Source organism: Podarcis cretensis (genome assembly GCF_951804945.1).
Source record: "Podarcis cretensis genome assembly, chromosome: 1".
Lineage (NCBI taxonomy): Eukaryota > Metazoa > Chordata > Lepidosauria > Squamata > Lacertidae > Podarcis > Podarcis cretensis.
Genome location: NC_137170.1, coordinates 2,329,339 through 2,343,901, shown reverse-complemented (window position 1 = coordinate 2,343,901; position 14,563 = coordinate 2,329,339). Strand labels below are relative to the sequence as shown.

General features: G+C 47.4%; 1 protein-coding gene across 2 annotated transcripts in view; it reads left to right on the top strand.

The window, feature by feature from the left end:
* MDGA2 (MAM domain containing glycosylphosphatidylinositol anchor 2) overlaps nt 1-13,691 on the top strand; it is a 422,386-nt gene extending 408,695 nt beyond the window's left edge. For both annotated transcript variants that reach the window (XM_079987502.1, XM_079987501.1), the window contains exons 15-17: nt 2,430-2,560; nt 8,404-8,509; nt 11,605-13,691. In XM_079987502.1, coding sequence (XP_079843628.1) covers nt 2,430-2,560; nt 8,404-8,509; nt 11,605-11,693 — 326 coding nt within the window. In that variant the 3' untranslated portion in view covers nt 11,694-13,691. The remainder of the gene's footprint in view (nt 1-2,429; nt 2,561-8,403; nt 8,510-11,604) is intronic.
* The last annotated feature ends 872 nt before the right edge of the window (nt 13,692-14,563 follow it).

Genomic DNA, 14,563 nt, shown 5'->3' with positions numbered 1-14,563 from the left:
GAGGTCCATTGTCTCTCACCACGGCCAGCCTTTATTCTTAATGTTCCCAGACATCCCATTACATCTCAGCTGTTAGATCATAGGATCACAGAAGCATAGAGTTGAAAGGGAGTTGTGCAGATTTATTTTATGTTATTTTATTTATATAAAAAAAATATGTACTGCTGTATCATTAAATATATGTGTATATATCATAGCTGTTTACAACAAATGTACAATAAAAACCATATAAAGAGTTAAAATCTGGCATCAGTCAACTACTGAGTGAAGGTTGTTTTCATAACTACCTGGCAAAATAGAAAGGTTTTCAGCAGGCATTTAAAAGCTGGCACAGAAGGCACAATGGCAGGGAATTCCACAGGACTGGACTAGTTTCTTATTGCTACCAAGTGAGCCTCTCCAGCTCAGGGAATGACCAACAAAACTCGTGCAGATGATCTCAGAGATCGAGTTGGGATCAAAGGGTTCATGCGATCCCTGAGAGACCCCGGACATAAATTGTTCAGGGCTTTGGGAATTAATCCAAGGACATTGAACCCAGCTCTGTACTGGATGTGTAACTGGTGCAGCTGCTTTAACCACAGTTTGCTGTGTTCATCAACATTCTGCACTAGCTGGAGTCTCCAAACCAGACCCAGCCTCTGACCCTGCTGGGCACAAGTAGCAGGTAGCCTTCAGAAAGTCACCCAGATACGAATATGGCCCTTGGGCCTGAAAAGCACTCCCTGCGCCTCTTTCTGGGACATGAAGCCACAGGTCTGGCTATGGATTCCTTCTGCCAGTGGCCACATCGCAAGTCTTGGCCGACTGCCTCCGTTTTTCATCACTGCCTGGGATTATTCGCCGTCGAAAATCTTCCAGCCGGAATCTGTGCCAAGGGATTTTGGAGACTGTTAAATTAGGGTAATGGATCTGGAAGAGGGCAGGGAGTTTGCTGAGCTGAATTGACATCTGCCATATAAAAGGTTCCCCCCTGAGTCTGGGGAAAAGGTCCGGGAGCCTGAGTATCTTGAGCGTCATTTGTCCGAGCGCCCCAGCATCTTAAAACCTTCTTAAGCTCTTTGCAGAGATCAAACATGGCTGGCAACATCCATATGCATGAAAGCTCTACTCCTTATTAGAAGCAGGAATGAAAGGCCTCGCCGGGCAGACATGAGTCTGGGGGATAAGCTCCTTTCAAACTTCTCTGGGGTTACTCTTCCGCAAAGTCACCAAGTCCGTTGGAGCGAGCTTCTGAGGCCTTCGCCAAGTGCCCTCGGAGGTTTGTGGTCCGAATAGGGCAGGTGCTGTTGTTGTTTGGTCGTTTAGTCATGTCCGACTCTTCGTGACCCCCTGGACCAGAGCACGCCAGGCACTCCTGTCTTCCACTGGTAAACGGCATTTCCGTGCACTGCTCTGGTTCGCCAGAAGCGGCTTAGTCATACTGGCCACATGACCCGGAAGCTGTACACTGGCTCCCTTGGCCAGTAAAGCAAGATGAGTGCAGCAACGCCAGAGTCATCTGCGACTGGACCTAATGGCCAGGGGTCCCTTTACCTTTACTGGTTGGCCACTGTGAGAACAAGATGGCCCCCCTTTGGTCTGATCCAGCACACTCTTCTTCTTGTTGTTGTTTAGTCGTTTAGTCATGTCCGACTCTTCACGACCCCATGGACCAGAGCACGCCAGGCACTCCTGTCTTCCACTGCCTCCTGCAGTTTGGTAAAACTCATGCTGGTAGCTTCAAGAACACTACCCAACCATCTCGTCCTCTGCTGTCCCCTTCTCCTTGTGCCCTCCATCTTTCCCAATATCAAGGTCTTTTCCAGGGAGTCTTCTCTTCTCAGGAGGTGGCCAAAGTCTTGAAGCCTCAGCTTCAGGATCTGCCCTTCCCGTGAGCAATCAGGGCTGATTTCCTTCAGAATGGAGAGGTTTGATCTTCTTGCAGTCCATGGGACTCTCAAGAGTCTCCTCCAGCACCAGAATTCAAAAGCAGCAATTCTTCGGTGATCAGCTTTCTTTATGGTCCAACTCTCACTTCCATACATCACTACTGGGGAAACCATAGCTTGAACTATACGGACCTTTGTCGGCAAGGTGATGTCTCTGCTTTTTAGAATGCTGTCTAGGTTTGTCATTGCTTTTCTCCCAAGAAGCAGGCGTCTTCTTACATGTCTTCAAATCACTGCTGATGCATTTGCAAAGCTAAGCAGGGTCTTGTGTGGTTTCAGACTGGATGAGGAAAACCATGGTTGAGATTCCTGCATTGCGTAGGGTTGGAGGAGATGCCTCTGGGCTGGGGGTCCCTTCTGTGATTCTGCGAGTCTGTGATTCAAGAGCTCTGGCTCAGCGACCCATTTCAGGTTTCTCTTGAGGCATCCCACCACCCAACATCTCACAACCTTCTAACATTTGCCTTCTGCTGTGTGTGTTTGCTTCCCCCCTCAAAGGAACCTTGAATGTCTACCTGCGGTTAAAGAACCAGGCTTCCATAGAAAACCCCTTCTGGTCATCGAGCGGCAACAAAGGGCAGCATTGGTCTCAGGCCCGAGTGAACATACACCCAAACACTTCGTTTCAGGTAAGATGGTTGTCTTAGAGGAGGAGGAAAGGAGGGTCTGGGGGCCGTAGTCTCAGATCCAACCGCCGTTTTATTGGTTTCCTCCTTTGTAATAACCCACCTGTCATGCACAAAGCACAAGCAACGTGCCTAAGGTTTGCACAATTCGACTCAATCCCAACAAAAATTATACGAAACGCAATAAAAACCATCACAATTATACTGCAAAGGAAAACATAGCAGCAGTTCATAGCAGCAATGAGGTTCCTCTATTTTTTTTTAAAAAAAAATATGTTATGCATGAATGTGCACTCATGGGAGCAAGCACACTGCCAGCAAAAAGCTTATACAGTGGTGCCTCGCAAGACGAAAAGAATCTGTTCCGTGAGGCTCTTCGTATAGCGGTTTTTTCGTCTTGCGAAGCAAGCCCATTGACAACTTAGCGGATTAGCGCTATTAGCGGTTTAGCGGCTTTTAGCGATCAGCTGTTAAGCGGCTTAGCGGCTTAGGAAAAGGGGGGGGAAAGGAAAAAAAACCTGCAGGAACTTGCAAGACATTTTCGTCTTGCGAAGCAAGCCCATAGGGAAATTCGTTTTGCGAAGGGGCCCAAAACGGAAAACCCTTTCGTCTAGCGGGTTTTCCGTCTTGCGAGGTGTTCATCTTGCGGGGCACCACTGTAAATTGCTCTCGGTGTTTTGAAGTTTTGGAGGGTTTGGGGGGGAGGATCCAAAACAGGGTGGAACAAAAGAGAAAAATCTCCAGGCAGGAATCGTGACCCATAACTACACTGAGCTTTGGATGTCTCATATTGTAAGTGCTAGAGCAGGGGTCAGAAAACTTACCGTGCCTCGGGCCGGTGTCTCCAGCGCTGATCGTGTGGTGGACTGGAGGGCGGGGGAGCGCATGCCCATACGCGTGCGCACACGCTATTTCCGGTGCACTTCCGGGTCGGAGGAGTACCGGAAATCGCTTGTGCACATGTGCACGGGCCTCCTCCGACCCAGATGTGATCAGAAATAATGCTTGTGCATGCGTACAATGCTTGCACATTTGCACAAGCTATTTCTGGTGCTCCTCTGACCCGGAAGTGGACAGCCGCGCAGCGCAGTGCCAGTAAGAGCAGGGGTCGCCGCGGGTTGGATAAACGAGTCCCTCGGGCCTCAGTTTGTGGACCCCTGTGCTAGAGACACGGGGATCCCACTGAGATTCTGCAGGTGTCCAGTTCTTTCCTCGAATTTAACAAACTGAAGCTCCAATCTGATTATCACCAAAAGCAACCAGTGAGATTGACTTGAATGTAATCTGCCCTGAGAACCTTGGACAAAAGGTTCTCTAGACTCATAGGACTGAGGAGTTGGAAGGGTGGCCAGGGTCATCTAGTCCAACCCCTTGCAATGCAGGAATCTCAGCTAAAGCAACCCTGACAGATGGCCATCATATTAGTAAATCCCCACAGCCGTCTGCTAGAAGCCTACCCACTTGCCAGGGAGCTCTGAATACAGATTGCTGGGAATAAAGCATGGAGGAGTGATCTCGCACTCAGGTCCTTCTGGCAGGCTTCCCGTGGACACCTGCTTGGTCCCTGTGAGAGCAGGCTGCAGACTAGATGGTCTCCCTTTGGCCCAATCCTTCTTCAGGACCCTCCTTATATTCTCCTGGGTTAGTTGCTTCTCCATTGGTGGGGCTTCCTTCTGAGTAATGGGGTTGCACTGTCTGTGTCTAAATAGCCACCCAAGTCAGGAGGACATTCCTGGGTGCTGAAGCTCAAATTTGGAATGACACGTCTTCTTTTGGGACGGTCATGGGCACAGGAGACTCGTGAAGAAGAAGAAGAAGAAGAAGAAGAAGAAGAAGAAGAAGAAGAGGAGGAGGAGGAGTTTGGATTTGATATCCCGCCTTTCATTCCCTTTAAGGAGTCTCAAAGCGGCTAACATTCTCCTTTCCCTTCCTCCCCCACAACAAAGACTCTGTGAGGTGAGTGGGGCTGAGAGACTTCACAGAAGTGTGACTGGCCCAAGGTCACCCAGCAGCTGCAGGTGGAGGAGCAGAGACGCGAACCCGGTTCACCAGATTATGAGACTACCACTCTGAACCACTACACCACACTGGCTCTCTTGTGCTCCTGGTCTTAGATGTCATGTCCAAAGATGGATGAAATTCAGAGTCCTCTGAACTGGCAGATGGTGGTTGAGGTCCAACATTCACAGTCGTCCAGTAGTTCCATTATTCTAATGTGTTACTCATCTCTTCGCTTGGCTTGCTGATCAAAGCATCTTTTTATTTTTATTTTTGCAAATGATGACATTTCTGATTAAGCATCAATATTGGACTTTATATTGCGAGGCAAAGCATTCTCTCCCCTCTTGCATATGCATCTGAAAAGGTCTGAAGGTCTGGTGCATATGCAGATGATTGGCAGATGCTTCCTGAAACGGGTCAGGTGGCTGAATAGATCCGTTCTGGTTTCTTGCTCTTGGCTGATGAACAAAATTGACCCTTTTGTGTTAATGCACCTGCCAGAGCTACGAGGCTGGATTTCACACGTTGCAGAGGAAATGAAGATTTGGCTGCTTTTGAGGGGCATCCCGTGAAATTCAAGTTGTCCCTGTGGTTCAATCACAACCATGTTGCCTCTTTATAGATACCTCAGACTCAGTGGGCTTGCATCTCAGTAGCCATGGTTAGAACTGAATTGCAGCTAGGGATATACAGTAATACAGCACTGATTTCCATTCTGAGACATATTTGCTGCGTGCCGCTCTGTTTCCGCTCCGCTGCGATTCGGCTTCTGACAAAACCTGCTCTTTTCCACCTTGCTTTCTCGCCTGTGGCCTTATTTCCCATGATTAATTACGCCATCAGTTGTGTAACTATTAGGCCGGTCCACCCCATTTATTTCAATGCAAAGGAAACACAATGCAAATTGCAGAGGGGGGGAGGCAATAATCAATTGTGTGTCATTTGCGGACTGAAAACCACAATGAATACTGATAAGGGGACATTCAGACCAAGAGGGAAACTGCTTACAAGTATAGAGGGGGCAGGGAAATAGTGAATGTGAGTCCCATGGGGTTCTAGTCTATGCAGTGCACCCTGAGAACTTTGCCATTCCCAAGATAACCCCCCACCACAAAAACCCCAACCCCGGATGCATCTGTGATGTTTATAGCTTTTGCACAACCTCATTGCTAACTCCAATGCCCTGTGCTTCTTACTTTCCCCATGAACAGGACTAGTGAGAGTCTGTTTTGGTGGAATCATTCAATTTGTCCATTCGCTCCTGGAATTTCCTGCCTCCCTGGTTCCCCTGCCCCTCCTTTTCTTATTTTACAGCATAAAACAAATTTAGGGCCGTGAAAACGCTGAACAAATAAAGCCGAATAAATGTCAGCACAGCTGGAACTTTAAATTTCTTTCTTTCTTTTTTGCAGCTCCTGGGCCAACCAAACTTTATTTTGCATTTCAGAGCCTAAATGGGAAGGGATGTAAACCTCCCAGTTAATTTTAAGTAGAGTGAATCAGAGTGAATCTCTGTCTGCAGTAAATACTGTTGCTCCAGCACAGAAATTAAAGCTTTTTATAGGTTAATTCGCACACTGAAGTGCACCCAAGATTTATTTTATGCTTTCCAGGCCCACATATCATCGGCAAAGCATTTCTCATCTGAAGAGGGGATTATGAATGCTTTGCAGCAATCCCTGATTCTAAATGACCAGCTAAGGCAGGGGTAAATTATAGCAAGAGCATTTCCTAGTATAAACTAGAATTTAACATTACTGGAGTGCTGTTTTGTGTAGATGAAAAGAGTGCCAGTCCTTGCCCAAAGGACCTTCTGAGATCTCACTGCAGTCTGACAGTCTGACATAGCCCTTTTCTGAACCACCATAAGATATGCATTAACCACAAAGAATATAGAATCATGGAGTTGGAATGAACCCCTGAGGGACATCTAGTACAACCACCACACTGCAGGAATCACAGCTAAAGACTCTCTGACAGATAGCCACCCAACCTCTGCTTAAAAACCTCCAAGGAAAGAGAGTCTACCACTTTGCCAGGTGCTCCATCCCATGGCAAGCAGCTCTTGCCATCAGAAAGTTTCCCCTAATGTTTAGTTGGAATCTCCTATTCTAATCATTTGAATGCATCGATTCAGGTCCTCCCCTCTGGAGCATGAGAAAACAAGGTTTCTCCACCTTTCATGTAACAGCCCTGAGATATTTGAAGATGGCTCTCATTGAACCCCACCTATCCACAATTCAAGCTATTGGGCCAGATGACATGAGGGGTGCCCATAGGGAAGAGGAAGATCACCCGTTCCAGGTGATGGAGGAATATGACACACAGAAGCAGGACTGTCAGGACCCATGCTGTGTCCCTGGAGCTGCAAAATTGATTCCTTGCCCTTCTCTCAGACACTGATTCGGAGCCAGAGGAACAGAGACAGCAGTTGCCTCATGGTTTCAGTTGTCTCTATACTAATGCACAGAGTATGGGAAACAAGCAAGACGAATTTGAGCTTTTAATTCAGGATGGAAAATATGACCTGGTAGGCATTGCTGAAACCTGGTGGGATAAAACTCGTGACTGAAATGTAAGAAACTGAGGGGTATAACCTGTTCAAAAGGAATAGACCAAACAGGAAGGGAGGAGGAGTAGCATTGCATGTAAAGGATGTGTACACTTATGAAGAAATCCATGACCTGGAGCATGAAAGGCAGATTGGGAGTATATGGGTAAAAACTGTAGGTGAGGGAAACAACTGTTCTCTTACCGTGGGGGTCTGTGATGGATCTCCAAGCCAGTCTGAAGACTTGGATGATGCCTGTTTTTTTTCTTCTTTTTACATTTAATCTTTATTGATTTTCCAGTATACATCACAATTATCATTCTCTATCAGAGATGTACGTAAAAAGAAAAAAAATACTTAAATGTTGAAAATGAAATGAAATAAAAATAAAATAAAATTACCATATTTTTTCTGTGTAAAAGACTAGGTTTTTTCCCTTTAAAATAATGTCAAAAATTAGGGGGCATCTTATACACAGATATATCTCCCCCCATTTTCTTAAATCTTAGTCCCCCAAAATAGGGGATATCTTATACATGGGGGTGTCTTATAGATGGAAAAATACGGTATATAGTAAAGTATTAAGACTTCGCTCCACGTGGGTCCACTACAATTCTATATTAACTGCATATTGAATAATGTCTAGTTTATATTTATCCAATATATGCATAAGTTATATCACCTTGCAGGAGTCATTCAAAGCCTGCCAAAGATTTCAGATGTTTAGAATGATTTTTTAGGTATTGTCTGTATTTGTCCCATTCTGTGTTCAGTGTTTGGTCGTCATGATTCCTAACTTTCCCTGTTAGTCTTGCCATCTCAGCATACTCAATTAGTTTTGCCTGCCATTCCATTTTTGTCGGTATATTGTCTCTTTTCCAACATTGGGATAATAGTATTCTCACGGCTGTGGTTGCATACATAAGTAACGTCCTCAAATCTTTCGGTATATCTACGCCTATAATACCTAGGAGAAAGGCTTCAGGATTTTTGGCGAAGGTTAACTAAAATAATTTAGTTCATGGTAGATCATGTCCCAAAATTCCTTTATCTTTTTGCATTTCCACCACATATGGTACATAGTAAAGAAATGTAAAGAAACAGAAGGAACTGTGGATGATGCCTTCTTAAAACAGATTATTGAACATTCAGAAAGGAGAGATATTGTAGTCATAGGAGATTCAACGGGCCTTGTATCTGTTGGAAGTAACTCTGCTTGTATGATCCCCTATTTCTGTTGCTCCTGCTGCACTGATCATCTTTTTCAGGTGCATCTCATGTGATCTCATTGCAGGTTGTATTTGAAGGGATCCGTGGCAAGGGTATTGAAGGCGACATCGCCATCGACGACATCTCGATTGTGGAAGGTGAATGCACAAAAGAGGACTATGTGAACAATCGTAAGTGCCTCTTTGACCCACTCTATCCTCACAGCAGTGTCCCAACCACAATCTGCTCCAAGGCCCCATGTAAATGTGATAATCTAAGTTCTTTTCTTTCTTTCTTTCTTATTATACACTGCCCAATACCCAGAGGTCTCAGGGCGGTTCACAACAAGACTAGTAAAGGTAAAGGTCCAGTCGTGACCGACTCTGGGGTTGCAGCGCTCATCTCACTTTATTGGCCGAGGGAGCCGGCATACAGCTTCCAGGTCATGTGGCCAGCAGGACTAAGCCGCTTCTGGCGAACCAGAGCAGCGCACGGAAACGCCGTTTACCTTCCCGCCGGAGTGGTACCTATTTATCTACTTGCACTTTGATGTGCTTTCAAACTGCCAGGTTGGCAGGAGCAGGGACCGAGCAATGGGAGCTCACCCCGTTGCGGGGATTCGAACTGCCGACCTTCTGATCAGCAAGTCCTAGGCTCTGTGGTTTAACCAACAGTGCCACCCGCATCCCTCACAACAAGACTACAACATATAAAATCAAACCAAAAGCAATAACCCAATTAACCCCCTTCCCAAAAAAGTGCCACATTCTAAAAGGGTGTTGGATGTCAATACAATCAACCAAAGGTCTGGTTAAAAATTAACGTTTTTGCCTGGCGCCTAAAGATATACAATGAAGGCGCCAGGCAAACTTCCCTGGGGAGAGTATTCCACAGATGGGAATGAACAGGAGGATCTGGAAAATATTGTAAAATGACAAGAAAATATCCTGAAAGTAAACATGGCAAAAATTTGACGTTTTGCAATATATATATATATATATATATATATATATATGAGAGCTATAATAAATGGGTAGAAACTGCAATCAATAAATGCTTTTATCTATGATGAGAAGAAAAAACAGGCTTAGAGGAAGGCACAATAAATAAGACATGATCAATGGGAGGGCTTGTTGAGTATTCTAAATATAAGCCACTACTAAGGAAAAGGTAAATTCAGTGGCATAGCGGGGGGAGGCATGGGGTCTGTGGCCCAGGGGGCACAATCTGGGGGGGGGGGCACAAACTAGGTGACCCCCGCAGAGGCACCCCTTGCACACTGCTGGCAGTGGGGGCTGGAGAGCACGGAGGGTGAAGATCCCCCTCTGTGTTTCCTGCCCCCACCCAGCACGCCCAGCCGCAACCCCCCCCCCTTCCCAGGGTGAATCAAGACCCAAGGACAGAGAGAGGCTGTGCCGCCCATTTCCTGGACTGGGGTGTGCAAGGGCACCCCTGTGCTGGTGCTGTAGTGGACTCCCTCCGTGCCGCGCCCCCTTTGGGGACTTGCCCCTTGCACCCGATCCAGGCCCTATTTAGATGCAGTCTGCCACTGTGTGAATTGCAATTGGTTACAGGGTTCCTGCAGGGGGCTGGTCCACAAGACCTTGTGGGGGGGGGCAGACTATATTTTTTGGGGGGAGATCCCCCCGACTCTCCCTTCTCCACAACACTGGACCTGGTGGCTGCTTACCTGGCCCTTGCGAGTGGCAGGAGCTGGCAGTGGTGGCAGCGGAGGGATGATGAGCGGCGCAAAAGCGCTGGTTCCAGAGAGGGGCTGCTCAAAATGGCGCTCAGCCAGCTCAGCCCGGCCCCCTTCCTCCTCTAGGCAGGGCAGGGAGAAGCCAGGAGGAGGGAGGGATGGAGGAGGCACCACTGCGGTGTGTGTGAGGTGTGTGTGTGGGGGGGGGGAAATGGTGCAGCCCGAACAATCACAATCCCCACAGCGATCCACGTGGCGATTCCCAGACCGTCCGTGGGCTGGATCCAGAAGGCAATTGGGCCAGATCCGGCCCCTGGGCCTTAGTTTGCCAACCCATGGGTTACGCCTTAGTTTGCAGAAGATCAATATTTGTTTGTTTGTTTGTTTCCTGCCCTTCACCCTAAGGTCTCTGAGCAGGTTAAAGCGCTATAATTCAGCAGAGCATCAGAACATTAAAACGCTACGGCAGATTGCTCCCATTTCTCCGTTTCGCTCTCCCATGCGCATCTCCTCGTATTACGGCATGAAATGTGTAAGAGGCTTAATGTCTCCTGACTGCTTCCTTTGGAACAGAAGACTTGCAAACGGGGAAGCAGCCCCTTAATCGCAATTTAAGTGGCTAACCGCTCTGTCCCTTTAGCCGAGGACGCTGCTCGTTTGTCATTAACCCCACGCGACATTCAGGCCAACACTGAATTGAAGCTGTGGGTTGCTCATAAGGGTGAACGAGCCAAAAAGGAGGAGAAAAATACAGGTCTAGTTAATGGCATTACAGAACAAGATGCACAACTGGAAAAACAGAATTGTTGGAAGGGACCGTGAGGGTCATGTAGTCCAAGCCCTACAGGGCCGTCTTTAGCATATGCGGTGCCAGGGTGCAAAAAACTGCCCAGCGCCCCCAATTTTTTTGGGGGGGGGGCCAGCTCAGAGTTGTTGAACTTTTCAGGGGGCACGCAACTCTCTCCCATGCTGCTGCAAGAGGAGAGCAACCCCCCAGAGGCTTGGGAGGGAAACTGCGTGCTTCGTGTGAGCAGCATGTGTGCGTTGGGCGGGCCTCTCTATGGCCCTCCTATCCCAGGCACTCAGAAGGGCAGAGACAGCCAGCTGCCTCAGCACCCGCAGCAGAAACCCCTGAGGTGCTCCAACGGGCTCTGCTCCACTCGGCAGCAGCTGGCTTGGCTCTTCGATCCCCGGACTCCAAATCTCGGCCCTGGACTCTCGGCCTGGCACCTCTGAGAGTCCAGTGCCTGGGTGCCCCACACCCCTAGCGCCTATCGGTAAGCCGGCCGTGAGCCCCTGTTAGCAACTGAACCCCCAGCTCATACCATTGAAAGGGGAGGAAGATAATGAATTTATCGAGCAAATTCAGCACTGAAAGACTATACTTCTAGCAGCGATGGAAGGGCAGTTTCATAGGAAAATGTTCTTTCCAGGAGGAATGCATCTGAAATCTGGTCAGGTTTTTGGGAGGGCAAAAAACTGCGTCGAACTGGAAACAGGAAAGGGAGAATTCTGTCCGTCCATTAAATCCTCAGAGGCCTGCCTAACTCCAACGCTTGCTAACTCTCTTTCCCCTTCTCTCTTCAGATATACCTTCGGGCACAGTCAGGACTCTGCCACATATACGGATTTTCCCCGTTTTCCTTCTCATGTCTGTCTTAAGTCATCAGAGGTGACCTTATTCCGGCAGAGGCTACAGCAGACGAGGTGGGCATGAGGAAACGAGAACATTTTTAAAAAGAAACAAAAACTACCAAAGATTCCTCCACTGACTGACTCAAAAACGATTTTTTAAAAAATAAAAAAGAAGAAGACGATGAAGAAGAAGAAGAATCAAACATTAAAAAAATATAAATATATATAAAAAAGGGAGCCTTGGGAGTTTATAAAAGACAAAAGAGATGGAGCGACAAAGGGGCTGCGGACGCCACAGTTTTCCATGTGGAAGTGAAGGAGAGAGACCTTCAGGTGCTTTCGTGGTTAATTAGAGACAAACAAACAAAACCAGAGAGGGAGAAAGAGAGACACACACACATACACACATATACACAGGCATTCATTGGAAGAACTATAGAATTCCTTGTTCAAAGCACAAAGTCATGGCTTGTTTTGTTTCAAATGAATAGCTCGCTTGTTGCCATGGAGGCCCTTAATGACTTGCCAACGGAGAGATTTCGTGAAAGAGAGAGAGCGTGAAAGAAGGGGGAACGGAGGAGACAGCCCACTCCCTACACCTCACTGCAAAACAGGGTAGAAGATGAGCCTGCATTTCTGTTCTTCCCCCTTCCACACGAGGTTTTCCCCCCGCATCGAGTCCCACGATGCCCTTTCAGGCCCCCTTTCCTCGCCGCTGCCCTCGGGAAGGAGGACCCAGCGGCACCCGAGCTCTTCTTGAAGACATTCTCGTTTCAGTTCCCCATGGCAAGGCCAGATCCACGGTATGCGGCCTCCTCACTTTGCATGCATCGACGTAACTCCGGGAACGTGCGGACGTTTGGTGGTGACACGGGTCTGTCCAAAGATGGCTTGCGGCCACTCGGACGCCATACCCGGATGCCATCTTCCCCTGCCCCCAGGCCCTCGCACCCTCTGAGACCCCTTTCCTCCTGCTCCTCCTCCTCCTCCTCCTCCTCGCTCTGCCCCTCCCCTCCCAAGCCCGGCCGGAGTCATCCGTTTGAACCAAGTGACGAAACCAAACTACCATCTTTTTTTCTAAAAACGCCATGGAAACCAAGTGCCTTCAACAATAACAAGCCTGAGGAGAAGAAGAAAAACGTGGGGTGGTTGGGGAAACGGAATCACGGAGGGGAGAAGCTTGCAGGTTCGGGGGACGTTTGCAAAAACAAACAAAAAAACACTTCTCTTTTTTTCCCTAAGGAGCAAAAAAAATATATCAGTCAATAAAAAGTCAATCGTAAACGCCGAAGAGGAATGGGAGAGAGCAAAAGCAGCGAGCTGCTTCTGTAGATGGATTGACTTGGAAGCCCCTTGCGGGCACAGACCTTCCTGACAGCCATGGCCTTTCTACGTAGCGCCCGTGAGAAATTGGTGCCTGTTTGATCTTGGGGAAAACGGGGGCAGCCTTTGCTTTTCAGAGTACCATGTGAGGTTGGCTGGAGGAGTTATAAAAGAAGGTGGTTCACACACACACGAACACACACAGAGACACACAAACACAGAGTTTTTCTTACTCTAACCTCTGCGCAAAACCAGATTGGTCCTTACTTTTAGCGAGCTGAGGAAGCAGGGGAAGGTCAACGAGGCGAGGGGAAGCAAACAAGACTCTTTGCGGCAAAATGCAAGCCAGCCGACCTGGTTTCATGTCAAAAACACGGAGAAGAGAAGCCCTCTGCCCTTTCATCAGACTCTTGTGCAAAATTGTGAAATATTATTTTATTATTTTAGCAAAATTTTAAGAAAAAAAAATACAGAAAAAAAAACCAACGACAGCAAATCACTTTTACAAAAAAATAATAATAAAAGAAAAAAATAAAACCTGTACAAATTATTTTCAGTTCCCTGGCTCCACCCCATACCTATAATCAGCCAATTTTTCCAATACACTGTAAATTTCCCCTTCTATACAAGTCGGTAATGGAAAAAAATAGAAGACCTTTTTTCCTTAAATTATCTCAGCTTTTGACTTCATTAAAAAGAAAAAGAGTTTTGCCTAAGCAAGAGTTATTATAATTATTACGAATATTCTCCATTCTTTCAGAACCCTGGGGATGGAAAGGGGAGGGGGGAACTGTGTATGCAAACAATTCGGATATTAAAAGGAAGAAAATAAAAGTTCAATATTTGAAAACAGTAATATTTCAAAAAAAAAAGCACAAAGAGACACAGGTAAACAATGAGGAGGCTTGATTTTATATTTTAAAAAAACAATCTGTAGAAAAACGTTTGTGCCGATGATTCAGTCATTCAACTGAAAGAGATAATTTTACAACTATGTTCAATAAAGCTTATTTCCAGGTAAGGTATTGGTAAGTGGTGATTATGTTTGTTGAACACTCCAGCCACCCAGAGGTCCCCAGCTTCAGGAATAATAATAATAATAATAATAATAATAATAATAATAATAATAATTGTCAGGGGCTCAGGAGCAGAGGCACAGGGGAGAGAGGAAATGGAGAGCGAAGGGGAAGAATCTGAGGGCAGCATAGGGGAGTATGAGAGTGGCCCGAGAGATTCCATGAGCTTCTCCAGCAAATCAGAAGATTCCCAGAGGGGGGCGCTGACGGCCAGGGCAAGGGGGGTCCCAGGGGGGACACACCAGAAGCAAGGGGCCAGCGGGGACTCCCAAAGCAGCAGCGACCAGCTCCTCCACCAGAGCGTAGTGGGGGGGAAGAGTCCCATGTATCAGGACCAGCTTCTCCTCCAGCAGGGAGAGAAGACGAATCAGGGCAGGCCACGCCTCCATCGCAGAGTGAGGGAACGGAGGGGAGGTCAGGTCCAGCTAGCCTCTCCGAAGGGGGAAGCAGTGACAGGAGCAGTGTAACGGTCAGGAGGAAGGTTGCCGGCTGGGCGCGCGCGCCAAGTTCGA